The following is a 15,000-nucleotide window of genomic DNA, read 5'->3' as shown; positions in this document are numbered from 1 at the left end:
TCTGTGCTTTATGACAAAGTTGAGCAAAACACGAACTCAGGCTTGTCATCTTCTGCCGGCCTTCGTACGTGATGTCGGCCTGGTCAGGGTCGATCTCCCCCAGCAGCAGGTCCACGTCCACAAACGCCTTATCAAACTCCTTCTCCAGCACCTCCAGCCAGCGGAACACAGACATGCCTGCGGCCGGAGCGGAGAGCCGCGAGCCCGGCGAGGCAGCAGGAGAGGAGCCGGCGGCTGCGGACATTTGGCTAACTTTAGCCTTTAGCCTTCCGTCACAAACAAGACGCTTTGTTTATTTATTTATTTTTCTCTTCGTCTACAAGTCTTTTCCTATTCTGATCACCTAAATCTAGCTGCTCAGACGAACCGCAGGTCGAACCGAGAAGATAAACAAAAGATAAACAGTTTAACGAGTTTATTTCGGCTTTTTCCGTCTTCTCATCAGTAGAGACTCGAAATCGAAGCTAAATCGTTAACCCGGATCGATTACACGGGTCTGCCACACGCTTCGAGCTAACCAACAGGAAGAGCAGCGGAAAACAGATCGAATCGATTACAAACGTCAAGAAACTTGGCGACTTTTTCTGTTCTTTGAGATTTATTTAAATGATGGTTTATTTGAATCTTTCACAACACATTTATTATTATTATTATTATTGTTGTTGTTGTTGTTGTTGTTATTAATTTATTTATATTTATAGTAAAAAACTTTGTACTTTGTAAAAAAAATCTACAAATATATTTAATAGATATATTTATTAAGAATTTTTTTATATCTTCTCCTAGGAACTTCTGTAGCTGTAATAATAATAATAATAATAATATATTATATTATTAATATATTATATGTAATATATATTATAATATATATTGTATAATAATACTAAAATATTAAAAAATATATTACATATTTATTAAGAAATTTATATTTTCTCCTAGGTACTTTTATAGCTATAATAATAATAATGATGATAATGATGATTATTATCATCATTATCATCATTATTATTATTTTATATTTAGACAAATAATATATTATTATATTATTTATATATTTTATATATAATATATATTATATAATAATAATACAAATAATAACAATAGTAATAATATATTTTATATAATACATTTTTAAATAAAAAACAATTATAATTAAATTTTTCTAATTGTAATTATATACAATTACAGTATAATGTAATTGCATCACAACTTCCAGTATAATATATTATATAAAATTTGTTCCTTTATTTACTGTCTTGTATATATTTTACAGTTATTTAACATTTATTTGTTGATGTTTATATCAAAATGTTTATTTTTATATCACATGTGTTCCCAATTATTTTTACATTATTTGATTTTTAAAAAATGTAGTTTTTAATTCTGTTTCCTTATTATTATAATTTAATTTGATTTATTATTATATCATTTCATTGCATTATGGTAATGAAAACAAAAAAGAACACAGGAACTGGTTTAACTTCTCAAAACTTGAAAGTTGCTATAATCACTTAAATGTCAAATGATTCAAATTGTACGACAGTATATCTAAGTCTAACATTCGGGTATTTGCTCTAATGTAAATCGAAATGCTTCATTATGTTAACTCTTTGTACTTGCCACTAAATGTGAGTCTTATTCTGATTAGAGGTCAGAGATAAGCGGTGAATGACCAGACTGATCTGAGCTAAGAGGGAAAATACAGTAACATATAATCACTCATTACAAGAAGATGAAACGTTGAGGTGGAGGAGCTAAAACATCAGAAGACCAGATCTCTGCTGGAAGATATTCATTTTTCTTTCCAGTTTTTGTGAACAATTACATGACACTAGAAGATTCCAAAAATACACGTTTAAATTCCATCCTGAGTAAATATGCTAATTGCTGTCCACTTGCTTCTCTTTTTCTACCCATCCCAAGGCATCCAGAGACAGTTGTGTTCCACGTCATGAGGATTTTAGATCTTCAGTGGGAAGAGATCACACCTGTGAGGATCTTGAGGCATTCAGAGATTGTACCAGCTGCAGTCGTGTTCTGCTTCATGAAGATTTCAGACATTCAAAGAGAAGATGCCAACTCCGTGTGGTCTTTGAGGACAACAACGTCCTCATCAATACACAATTATCAGACTGTAGAAAGGACATTATTCATAATAGCACACTCTGGTGTTTATAACAGTTTATAATCACACCCTCCAGTGTCACCCAAATGAGGATGAGGTTCACTTTTGTGTCTGGTTCCTCTTAAGGTTTCTTCCTCTTCCATCTAAGGGAGTTTTTCCTCACCACAGTCACCTCAGTCACCTCAGACTTGTTCATTAGAGATAAAAACAAACAAATTTAAATAGAAGTCTAATATTAATCTAGAACATTTTGTATTATATTCCTTATGATCTGTAAAGCTGCTTTGAGACAATGTCAGTTGTTAAAAGCGCTTTACAAATAAATCTGGATTGATTTGAACCAAAATCCTCATGTTGAATCACTTTTCTTAGAACTGTTATGTCTGTGTTGGAGATGTGGAAGCTCTGCCATCCTGTTTTGCTTGACTCTGTGTAGCGTATATTCACTGTGCTGACAGGATGGACTGAGGGTGGAAGCCGATCTGCCTTTCTTTCCTTGACCGTTGTGAATGCTGACGTTGCAATTCTTCAATCCTAAACGAAGGCTTCTAAAAGAATGATACGGACTTCTGTGAATACCTCGGTCTGCTTTTCCATTTAACTCATTCATCCTAGTCGTAGAGATGACTCGAGATTATATAATGTAGTTCTGTAAAATTTTTTTACAACTGAATTTGGTTATACTCCTGAACCCTGTCATTAGGCTCTTAAGCGTATTTTTTGATTTCTAGCTAGAAAATCAAAAAATAATCCTCCGGGTACTCCGGTTTCCTCCCCCGGTCCAAAGACATGCATGGTAGGTTGATTGGCATCTCTGGAAAATTGTCCGTAGTGTGTGTGAGTGAATGTGTGTGTGTGTGTGTGTGTGTGTGTGTGTGTGTGTGTGTGTGTGTGTGTGTGTGTGTGTGTGTGTGTGTGTGTGTGTGTGTGAGTGAATGTGTGTGCCCTGTGATGGGTTGGCACTCCGTCCAGGGTGTATCCTGCCTCGATGCCCGATGACGCCTGAGATAGGCACAGTCTCCCCGTGACCCAAGAAGTTCGGATAAGCGGTAGAACATGAATGAATGAATGAATGAATCCCCAGTGAAATAAATTAAGTTGTTGTAGCAGCTTATGAGATAATAAGATTGTAGAAGTAATGAACAAAAAAGTGAAATAAATAAATAAAAACAAACAAACAAACAAAAAATAATAATAATATTAAACTGATTCTGATATTAGAGTACAAAAAATATTTTTTATTGTTGAATAATTCTGATACCATAAATAAACATATAAATTACTTAATTAATATATAAAACCAAAAAATAAACAAATAATATTAAACTTATACTGATGTTAAAGTTAAAAAAAAGTATTATTATTCTGGAATAATACTGATACCATAAATAAATAAATAAATAAATAAATAAATAAATAAATAAATAAATAAATAGTCCATCTTCTACCGCAAAACTTATTCTGATGTTAAAGTTTAAAACTTAAAAGTTTTTAATTTTTTGCTTAAAACTACCTTCAAATAGTTTTAAATGTAACTAGTTTAAAATGTACTTTATAATCTTGAAAGAAAAAAATACGTATTTACTAAAAAAGATATATATAGTTCTATATTCAATAAAACGAATATATAAATTTTCTTTAAGCCAAAAATTTCAGCCGTGGAACACAATTTCCTTTTTGAACAGCAAAACTCCAAAACCTGGCCTACAAATTCAAATCGAACGCAAAGAAATTTATTCAAATTAATTTCCCACTTCACGTCTCTCATTCCATAAAAAGTTACACCTTTAAACGCAAGCTATAAGCTACTTGCTCAGAATAGGATTTAGTCCTTTTCAGTCACTAAGGGAACTGGTTTAGTTAGAGTTAAGTACTCAGAGGAAATTGCATTGGGCTGTAAACAGTTTATCAGCAAGTTTCTCACGTTTGTGAACAGACAGGACAATCTAGGGCCAAGATGCCAGTTCCGTGTCTGTGTTTTCTGACCAAGATAATGATCTGAGCCATTGTTCTAGATAAACCGAAGCAGTCCTTCTCTCACAGGCAGATCAGCTATTTAAACCCCCAAGTGTCAGGATGTCGTTTGACCAGAGCAGCCCGAGAGTCATGTCTCCATGATGTGGATGCTTCAGTTTCTGCTTTACACTCTGCTCTATAATCTTAGCTCCGTGTGCTCCAGTGTGTGTCCTCAGAAATGTGTGTGTGAGCCAGCAGCGGCATCTGTGCAGTGTTTCAGGATGCAGTCTATTCCCTCGGGCCTTGCAGGAGATGTCAGGAAACTGAACTTAGGACATAACCACATCAAGGAGATAAAGGTACTGATTAATAATATCTGTCACATTAATATCTGTCACATTAATATCTGTCACCTTGTCACAGGCTTCGATCTAGTGGCTTTGCAATACTGGGAGGAGTTATACTGGTCTTCTGGTCCAACAGTAACTGGTTTAAAGTAACATAATGGTTTTGTAAAGGCATATAAAAAGATCCTCCATACTGGTATACTGGCATTGTTTCTGTGAAGAACCTTGAAGGAGGAAAAAAAAGACTAGAATATACTGTATAATAGTTCTTTATCCATTTATTGAACATTTCTTGGGGGGTCACGGTGGCTTAGTGGTTAGCACGTTCGCCTCACACCTCCAGGGTTGGGGGTTCGATTCCCGCCTCTGCCTGGTGTGTGTGGAGTTTGCATGTTCTCCCCGTGCCTCGGGGGTTTCCTCCGGGTACTCCGGTTTCCTCCCCTGGTCCAAAGACATGCATGGTAGGTTGATTGGCATCTCTGGAAAATTGTCTGTATTGTGTGATTGTGTGAGTGAATGAGAGTGTGTATGTGCCCTGTGATGGGTTGGCACTCCGTTCAGGGTGTATCCTGCCTCGATGCCCGATGACGCCTGAGATAGGCACAGGCTCCCCGTGACCCAAGAAGTTCAGATAAGCGGTAGAAAGTGAATGAATGAATGAATGAATGAACAGTTCTTTGGGGAAACTCTCTGGTGATCGTTTAAGGATTTGATCCAAATGGAGGTCCAAAAATGGAGTTTTCTCCTGTTCTTGTTGTGTCCATGTTGATCATTGAATGTCTTTGTCATGTCTCATTCCACAGTGGTGTTTAATACGAAGCTCATATGAAAGTAGACACTCGGGACTGAAGGTGTTTATCTTCAAGCACTAAGAATTAGTGTAAGGTTATCGACAGAAGGAAAAACACACGTCTCACACTGAAAACCAACAGGGTCCTGATTCGTTTTAGATCAAAAAATCATTCGGTTCTTCAGACTGATTGAAAACGTCTGATAACTCCATTTCAGTGTACTGGTTTAAAAGGATTTAATTTTTTTTTTAAATATTAGGCTAGGGAATTATCTGGCTTAGCAGGCCTCGAGGAAGTCATCCTGTCATCATGTGGACTGGAGCAGCTGGACGGCAACCCGTTCCGGTCTCAAAAGCATTTAAAATCATTGGATCTCCAGATGAACACGCTTCGCCACATCCCTCGTGGTCTTCCATCCAGCCTCGAGATCCTCAACGTGGGTCACAACCGGATCCACACTCTGCAGGAGTCTGCTCTGCACGGCCTGAGGAGACTTCGGGTGCTAAATCTGCAGCGTAACCTGATTACCACGCTGCGCGCCAACACTCTCTCAGCACTGATAAAGCTGGAGTCTCTCTATCTGGATGGAAATAAAATTGAAAGTTTACAGGGAGTTCTCAGGCTGCCAGCACTGAATTGGTTTAGTATGGCAAATAATCAGATCTCATCACTTCCAGCTGCTTTCTTCTCCTCTTTGCACCTTCTAAAGACTTTAGACTTGTCCTCGAACCTTCTGAGCAAAGTTCCTCCCAACCTGCCGCAAGCCCTGATTCACCTGAAGCTAGACAGAAACCAGATCAGATCGTTAAAGAGTCGTGATCTGGCTCAGCTGCATGACCTCACCACTTTGTCTGCTTGCTACAACAGACTGGCGTCTGTAGACGGTGGGCTTCGTCTGCCTGGTCTCACCGTGTTGGAGTTAGCAGGTAACCAGCTGAAAGTGCTGCCCAGCAGGCTGTCCACCAAACTCGAGAAGGTGGACTGTGGGCAGAATCAGATCCAGCAAGTGACCCATCAGCAGTTGTCTGGCCTCAGGCAGCTGAAACATCTCTTTCTGGAGAACAACACCATCCGACAGTTCGAACCCAACGCTCTGAGGGACTGCGTTCACCTCACCAACCTGGCTCTGGAGCAGAACCTCTTCTCCACCATCCCACATGGGTCAGTTCATTTCACTATCTAGAATGTGAGAAGAAGCTTCTTCTAAATCAAGTACGGAAAATGGCTAAAGTGTTCGTTAAAGTTGAACCAGTAATCCTGAAGCTTAGTTTGACTTTCCATCCTCCATTATTAAACAAACAGTATGTCTAAAATATACCTAGATACAGTTAAATATATTTATTATTATTATTATTATTATTATTATTATTAATTCTTTGTAAGTAGTAAAAGAAAGGAGAAGAAGAAGTATCAGTACTAGCAGTTGGTCGGTTAGTTGGTTAGTGGCTGATTTAATTAAATTGTAAATAAATAAATAAATAAATAAATAAATAAACAAACACGGATGGTTAGAGGAAGCTTTAGAAGGTTTTAATGGAATAAATACCTCAAATGTGATTCATAACTCAATTTGTAAATTGATTAAATTCCTCTGAACAAATTTTACAACCACATTATTTTGCTATTAGGATTAGTTGCAGTTTTGGCTGTTCCTCCCCCTATTGTCCATCCTCGATTGTATGATTAATAATAATAATGATAATAATAATAATAATAATAATAATAATAATAATAATAATAATAATAATAATAATAATAATAATAATAATAATAATAAATACAAATAATTATAGTAATAATAATAAACCAAATAAACAAATACAACATAATAATAATAATAGTAATAATAATAATAATAATAATAATAATTCTCCATTTATTTAGTTTAGTTAGTTAGTCAGTTAGTTAGTTAGTTAGTTAGTTAGTTAGTTAGTTAGTTAGTTAGTTAGTTAGTTAATTACTGGTTTCTGCTTAAATCCATTTAGTCACATTTCCTTTTCTTCCCTTGAGCCTTGAATTTCTTATTGGTTGACCAACAAGAACGCTTTGCTTAAATCAGTGACTTCAAAGTAAAGGCTTAATAAAATGGCGGCCAAATTAATTACTGAAACGTGTAAACCTGACTTAATCTTAACCAATACAAAGTGTAAAGACAGGATGCTTGGGATGAACAAATTAGAACCGTCCTGGGATGAGCCATCATTATGTTTACATCAGCAGCTCTTAGATCTATCAGCTCTTAGATCTATCCTATCACCTACAGGATCCAGGTGAGATTAAACGCCAAAGTAAGAGTGATACTCAAATATAAATTGCTGCCGGTTAGTCCAAATCTTTACAGAATATATCTAAAATGTTGTCGTTCCTCACTGACCCTTCTGCCGACCTATGTGCCCTCTCTAGGCTCCCTGAATCACTAGTGCGCCTGGATCTGAAAGGTAACCTCATCACAACGATTCAGGAGCATGCCCTGATGCCTCTCAAACGCCTTCAAGTGTTGAATCTGCGCAACAACAGACTCTCCTCGCTGCCTGCCATGAGACTACTGCCCAGACTGAGGATTCTATACTTAGATGGAAACCGGTGGAACTGCACATGTGATCTCCTGAAAGTCAAAAGAGAGCTGTTGGCTCGGGATGTGGATCTGAGCACAGAGTTCTGCGCTGAACCTCTCCATCCACCACTGGACATGTGGCAAGCATACGTCATGGCTCAAGAGATGTGTGGGGAGCAGAACAGAGAGGTCTTAACACAGAGCCACACAGTAAAGTCAGACAATGAGGAATATGATGACTATGACTTTTAATTAGAAAGGGGGGGGCAACGATTAGAAACATTTAGAAATTTAGAATAACAATGTCCCGTTTATTTTTATACAGGACTTAGACAACATTACAGATTGTATTTTATCAGCTTGTATTTAATGCATTTTAATATGTTATGTTTTTTATTCAGAAATCCGTGAATTATTATTTTTTTTATTTAGTAGTTCTGTTTTTTTACTCAGTTGCCTTCCATTCTCATGGAAAAAAAATGAAAGGAAAAGGTTCTTGTTGTTCTTTATATCTGTATTAAACATTATGTGACTTTATATTAAATTCTCAGCATTTGGAATTAGCAAAATAACGTGTTCATTAAATTTTTTATTATTATTATTATTGTAAAACATCCTATATGTATTTTAGTATATATTAATATACTATGCTAGAATAAGCACTTTAATAAATATTTATTGGGGAATTATTATTATTATTATTATTATTATTATTATTATTATTATTATTAAGATTTAAAATCTTATTAAACAAAATGTAAATCTAAACATTTGCTTAGAAATATTCAATAATATATTATTATTATTATTATTAGTAGTAGTAGTAGTAGTAGTATCATTATAATACTTATACTTATTATTATTATACTTATCTGTACGATTTTCTTATAATAATAATAATTATTATTATAACTATAATAATTATTATTATTATATTATACTTATAATTATACTTATAATTATTATACACATTATTATTATTATACTTATAATAATAATAATAATAATTATAATTAGTATTATTATTATTAAATTATTTATTTTACAGTAGTAGCAGAAGCAGTCATGTTAGTTACTTGGCTGGGTAGTTAGTTAGATGGTTAGTTAGATGGTTAGTTAGTTGGTTAGTTAGATGATTAGTTAGATGGTTAGTTAGTTGGTTAGTTAGATGGTTAGTTAGATGGTTAGTTAGATGGTTAGTTAGACGGTTAGTTAGATGGTTAGTTAGTTAGATGGTTAGTTAGTTAGATGGTTAGTTAGTTAGATAGTTAGTTAGATGGTTAGTTAGTTAGATGGTTAGTTAGATGGTTAGTTAGTTTGGTTTCTGCTAAAATCCATACAATCACATCCACACTCTGATCTTTTAACAAACAGGAAGTGTTCCTCTTGCCTTTCCGTTCTTGTCACGAGCCTTGAATTTCCGGAGGTTGGCCAATCAAGGCGCTACACGTAAGTCGGCGAGTTCAAAGTGTAAAGGTTTAACAAAATGGCGGCGTTGAGTTTGAGGTGTTGGCAGTAAGTGAATGGCTCGTTACCGGTTCGGTCTGTTAGTGTTGTATTAGTTATGGCGTTACTGTACGATTTGGCCTGGCGTGTGTTACACGTCGTCGTCCAGCTGCAGCGCGCGGCCGTGTCGTGGTACCAGGCGCGCGCGTGGAAGCGCACTTGGCTCCTATGGAGACGCGCCGCGGCCGCGGTGCTGCTGCCGTTAGCACTCGGAGCGGCTGCGGGGGGGAAGAGACCGAGCCGCCGGAGTCGGGTGCTGACGGACGGGAAGGCTTTAGATAAGCTGCCGCTGCACGTCGGACTGCTGGTCGCAGAGGAGGAGCTTCAGTACACCGACATCGCTAATGTGGTGGTGTGGTGCATGGCGCTGGGGATCTCTTATGTCAGCGTGTATGACCACCAAGGTAATAATGTGTTAATAACAGTAATAATAATAATGATGATGAGCGGCCGCGTCCTAAACACATCCGTGTTCCCTATGTAGTGCACTAAGTGTTCGGTTTGGGACGCGGCCCGTGTCTGAGGCGGTCACCTGCTTTAGTGTCATCATCACACTTCTCCTTTTGTGTTTTTACTCAACACTGTCAAAAAAATACTCAACACGGTCATCATTAACACAGTCTATAGGCACTGAATTACTACTGATTATACAACTAAAGTAATTATAACATTAATGTGGCAGAGAGAGGGGGGCAGAAAGAGAGACAGTGTGAGAGAGTGTGTGTGTGAGAGAGAGAGAGAGACAGTGTGTGTGAGAGAGAGACAGTGTGTGTGAGAGAGAGACAGTGTGTGTGAGAGAGAGACAGTGTGTGTGAGAGAGAGACAGTGTGTGTGAGAGAGAGACAGTGTGTGTGAGAGAGAGACAGTGTGTGTGAGAGAGAGACAGTGTGTGTGAGAGAGAGACAGTGTGTGTGAGAGAGAGACAGTGTGTGTGAGAGAGAGACAGTGTGTGTGAGAGAGAGACAGTGTGTGTGAGAGAGAGACAGTGTGTGTGAGAGAGAGACAGTGTGTGTGAGAGAGAGACAGTGTGTGTGAGAGAGAGACAGTGTGTGTGAGAGAGAGACAGTGTGTGTGAGAGAGAGACAGTGTGTGTGAGAGAGAGACAGTGTGTGTGAGAGAGAGACAGTGTGTGTGAGAGAGAGACAGTGTGTGTGAGAGAGAGACAGTGTGTGTGAGAGAGAGACAGTGTGTGTGAGAGAGAGACAGTGTGTGTGAGAGAGAGACAGTCAGTGTGTGTGAGAGAGAGACAGTCAGTGTGTGTGAGAGAGAGAGAGACAGTGTGTGTGAGAGAGAGAGAGACAGTGTGTGTGAGAGAGAGACACGGTGTGAGAGAGAGAGACACGGTGTGAGAGAGAGAGACACGGTGTGAGAGAGAGAGATATAGTGTGTGAGAGAGAGAGATATAGTGTGTGAGAGAGAGAGATATAGTGTGTGAGAGAGAGAGATATAGTGTGTGAGAGAGAGAGATATAGTGTGTGAGAGAGAGAGATATAGTGTGTGAGAGAGAGAGATATAGTGTGTGAGAGAGAGAGATATAGTGTGTGAGAGAGAGAGATATAGTGTGTGAGAGAGACAGTGAGAGAGAGAGGGACACAGTGTGTGTGAGAGAGAGAGAGAGACACAGTGTGTGAGAGAGAGAGAGAGAGACACAGTGTGTGAGAGAGAGAGAGAGAGACACAGTGTGTGAGAGAGAGAGAGAGAGACACAGTGTGTGAGAGAGAGAGAGAGACACAGTGTGTGTGAGAGAGAGAGAGAGACACAGTGTGTGTGAGAGAGAGAGACACACACAGTGTGTGTGAGAGAGAGAGAGACACACAGTGTGTGTGAGAGAGAGAGAGACACACAGTGTGTGTGAGAGAGAGAGAGACACACAGTGTGTGTGTGAGAGAGAGAGACACACAGTGTGTGTGTGAGAGAGAGAGAGACACAGTGTGTGTGTGAGAGAGAGAGAGACACAGTGTGTGTGTGAGAGAGAGAGAGAGACACAGTGTGTGTGAGAGAGAGAGAGACACAGTGTGTGTGAGAGAGAGAGAGACACAGTGTGTGTGAGACAGTGTGTGTGAGAGGGAGGGAGACAGTGAGAGAGGGAGAGAGAGAGACAGTGAGAGAGGGAGAGAGAGAGACAGTGAGAGAGGGAGAGAGAGAGACAGTGAGAGAGGGAGAGAGAGAGACAGTGAGAAAGATGGAGAGAGAGGGGGCAGTGAGAAAGATGGAGAGAGAGAGATGGAGAGTGAGAGAGAGATAGATCAAGAGAGAGTGTAAGGGAGAGTGTGAGTGGATCAGAGAGTTAGAGATGGATAGATAGATAGAGAGGGTGCTATTCAGATACATAAAGGGAGAGAGCGAGTGTGCTGGTCAGATAGAGAGTGTTTTCTTTCCACTGTCAGCCTTCATCTAAAGTTTTTACAGAACCTAGTGAAGGTTTTATGATACTGTAGAGTTGCAGTGACACAAGCAGAGTGTGTAGTTTGCTCCTGAACATGTGATCACTCATTATCACCTGGTTTTCTAGTTTCCTTTCACAGATGTCTCCTAGGTCTGAATCTGTGTGTGTTCCTGCCATCGACTCTGGACTCTGACTAGAATTAAAATCTCCCTGAATATGAATTATGATATTTTGTTACTTTGAGCCCTAAAGCACGTGGAGGAAAAATCCAGTCGGAATATTAATCAGTACGCTGCTTTCATCGACCATCGCCAGTAAAAGTCTGTGTTTGTCTGTGGTCTCAAACGTACGGCACCGTTTCCCGACTCGTCCTCAGCTGTGAACGTCTTTACACCAGCAGGTCGTAAATAAATGCTGAGCTGTAGTCACCAAAGTGTCCGGATCAAAATCTGTCCCAAAAACACACATCATTGACGATTGAAGTCTGGACTCGGTGCTGAAGTTCTACGTGTTCCCGTTTTAAATCCTACCCTATATTCGATTGTCCATTGAATTATTGGGTTTTTTTTACACCCCAGGGTTTGACATTGTAGCACTGTGTGATCTGAGAAGCTTTTCTGTTCAGCACCGTTGTTAAGAGCGCTTATGTTACTGTGGCTTTCCTCTCAGCTCCAACCAGCCACCTCTCCTCACAGTAATCCTGAGGGATCACACCAAAAACATGTCATGGTTATAGTCACTGAGATAAAGTCACGTCTCTTCCCCCGGTCTGATGTTTGATGCGAACATAAACTGAAACGTTTGGTCTGTATTACGTACGCCTGGGTTTCTGTGCTCTGCCGCAACCTGATTGGTCGATTTGGATTATTGCGCCAGTGAGCTGTTCGGTTCAATTTCATTTTGTTTTCAAGAACGAAAATTTGCATAAAGCAGCTTTACAGAAATCTGGATGTAGAACTAGTTGCATTTTTGGAATGTTTCCCTTTAACTGAGGATAAACAATTAAACAACAAACGTGTGTGTGTGTGTGTGTGTGTGTGTGTGTGTGCGTGTGTAGGGTTGAATAGCAGACTGGATCTCCCTTTAACCTAGATTAAGCAATTAAACAACAAACTGTGTGTGTGTGTGTGGGGGGGGGGGTTGAACAGCAGACTGGATTTCCCTTTAACCGAGATTAAGCATTTAAACAGCTAGTGTGTGTGGGGGGTGGGGTGGGGTTGAACAGCAGACTGGATCTCCCTTTAACCGAGATTAAGCAACTAAACAACAAACATGCGAGTGTGTGTGTTAGTCATAAGCAGTGCACCAGCTTCCCCATGCTTTACATCAGTACTGTGTGAGCTCTAAATCTGTGTTGACATGGTACTGAGATACTGATGTTAAGACGGATCCTAATCCTTCTTATCTCCTTTCGGCGCATAAAAAGACGCCCAGAGCCACGAGCCCATACAGCCTCCATCCTTTTCCAGCTTTACATGTAGGCTTAGCGCTTTAGTATTACTGAGCTGACCTCCACCTTTCTTCTACAGGTGTGTTCAGGAGGAACAACTCCAGACTAATGGAGGAGATCGTGAAGCAGCAGAAGGAGCTCCTTGGCTCGGAAAGCTGCAAGTACACGACCGATTTCCTGAACAACGGCACAGACGCACAGGAACAAGGTGAGTGCCAACGCCCCAAATCACTTCAACTGGTTCCACCTGAAAAGCTCGTCAGGATTCACCTCATGTATCTCACACCTAAAAGCTTTTAGCAGGACTGATGAAGGTCCATGAAATTTGTTCCACCTGCTGCTTTGATTAGTCCAACCTTCTGTCCAGAGAATAAATCTGATTGACATGACTGGGAGTCTGAGTTAGTTTCGGTTACTACTTGTTATAACCGATCTAAACTCTTGGGCCCTCAGCAGCCTCTCACTTATTTTTTTTTCTTTTGTTCTTGAAGTTAATAAAGCAAAACCTGTCTGTCCTGTCTGTCTGTCTGTCTAATTTATCTAATCTATCACAATTTAAGTCAGTAACTGGAAGATACAAATGTGTGTGTCTGTGTGACACCGTGAGACACTAAGCATGTGCGTGAGTGCGAGTGTTCATTCGAGCGAGTGTGTTAACGTTATCTAATTACTAGGGCTGGGCAATACGGCTGAAAACCGTATCACGATATCAGTGCTTCATATCGGTCGATATCGATAATTATTGATATTTTTTATGACCCATTTAAAATAAGGACCAGGAGAAAAATATATTACATTTAAACATTTTTATATTAAACTTCACCTTCCTCTGATCAGAATCCCCTCAGTTATTAAGACAGAAATGACAACAACCAGGAAAACTCAAATAATTACAATGTAAACATAAGTCTGAAGTCACAATGAACACTTAACTATTATCTTAACATTTAAGGTGCAAAATGAAAGAAAATGTAAGAAATGCTTAATAAAGTATAATAAAATAGTGCAAAGTGTTAAATATAAACAGAAAAACCTGCGAAATTTCGTGCAAGTTTAGTGCTATTGCATAATTTGCAGACGACGTTGATGTGACTACGGTCAGACTTATAATATACAAAAACTGCCATACTGGCGCGCTGACGTTTCCTCTTTTATTTACAATTTCCTCGCTCGCTGCGGCGCATTTTCTGCTCATCAGTCGCCGGTTACTGAAGAGGAATCCAGCAGACCGGCACGAGACGGCGATATGGCGCAACCGAACATGATACTGTTACATGATTGGCTGTTAGCGTGTCACTCCCTATGTTGCTAGGTTACCAGAGAGTGAGTGCCTTTTGTTAATGCAACCAAACTTGCTTCGCAACCTCTGTTTTCTTCTGACGACGAATAAAAAACATCGGACGTTTTATCGAACACATTTTTTTATTGATATCAATCATGTGTCTATCGCGATACATATCGTTATCGTTTTATCGCCCAGCCCTCTTAATTACCAATCATAATTTTGGAGGTCTAATCTTCTCACTTATTTCGAGGTCACGCTGAACAGAACCGGTGGAGACAGAGAAACAGCTCTTAGGTCACCACAAACCCCACAAAAATTATAAAGCTGAAACGTTTAAGGCTCTAGGTTATTGATCAGAAGGTTGGGGGTTCAAGCCGTGTTCGGACCCAAGTTGTGACATGCAACGAATTTCACTAGTTTGTAAAATGTGCATGTGAAAAGTCTTCTTCTGTTTCTTCTTCCAATGAGCTCCATATTTTATACATCAGACAGACGTTGCCCAGGTAGCTGTACGTAGCTGTTCAGGGATCCCTTCTTTTCCCTCCTAAATCCAATCACACCGAATGTCAAAGGGTCTGAGGTTCTGAGGTTCAGGTCGTC

General features: G+C 39.2%; 3 protein-coding genes across 4 annotated transcripts in view; 2 read left to right on the top strand and 1 right to left on the bottom strand.

Annotated features, from left to right (window-relative positions):
* The window catches only part of gopc (golgi-associated PDZ and coiled-coil motif containing), a 19,040-nt gene extending 18,537 nt beyond the window's left edge, over positions 1-503 (bottom strand). The window contains exon 1 of one of the 2 annotated variants that reach the window (XM_027155458.2): positions 1-503. This exon is cut by the window's left edge and continues 29 nt beyond it. In XM_027155458.2, coding sequence (XP_027011259.1) covers positions 1-244 — 244 coding nt within the window. In that variant the 5' untranslated portion in view covers positions 245-503. The other variant, XM_027155459.2, reaches the window with a different exon arrangement.
* Positions 504-4,239: 3,736 nt separating this feature from the next.
* LOC113648322 (nephrocan-like) lies at positions 4,240-8,327 on the top strand. The gene is made up of 3 exons (XM_027155464.2): positions 4,240-4,440; positions 5,479-6,380; positions 7,623-8,327. The coding sequence occupies exons 1-3, from the start codon at positions 4,240-4,242 to the stop codon at positions 8,023-8,025; spliced, it is 1,506 nt and encodes a 501-aa protein (XP_027011265.1). The 3' UTR covers positions 8,026-8,327.
* An 873-nt stretch (positions 8,328-9,200) lies between these two features.
* The window catches only part of nus1 (NUS1 dehydrodolichyl diphosphate synthase subunit), a 9,054-nt gene continuing 3,254 nt past the window's right edge, over positions 9,201-15,000 (top strand). Inside the window, exons 1-2 of the mRNA XM_027155467.2 lie at positions 9,201-9,683; positions 13,195-13,323. Coding sequence (XP_027011268.2) covers positions 9,338-9,683; positions 13,195-13,323 — 475 coding nt within the window. The 5' untranslated portion in view covers positions 9,201-9,337. The remainder of the gene's footprint in view (positions 9,684-13,194; positions 13,324-15,000) is intronic.

This window comes from Tachysurus fulvidraco, chromosome 16 (assembly GCF_022655615.1).
Source record: "Tachysurus fulvidraco isolate hzauxx_2018 chromosome 16, HZAU_PFXX_2.0, whole genome shotgun sequence".
Lineage (NCBI taxonomy): Eukaryota > Metazoa > Chordata > Actinopteri > Siluriformes > Bagridae > Tachysurus > Tachysurus fulvidraco.
This window is presented reverse-complemented; position numbering and strand designations above follow the sequence as displayed.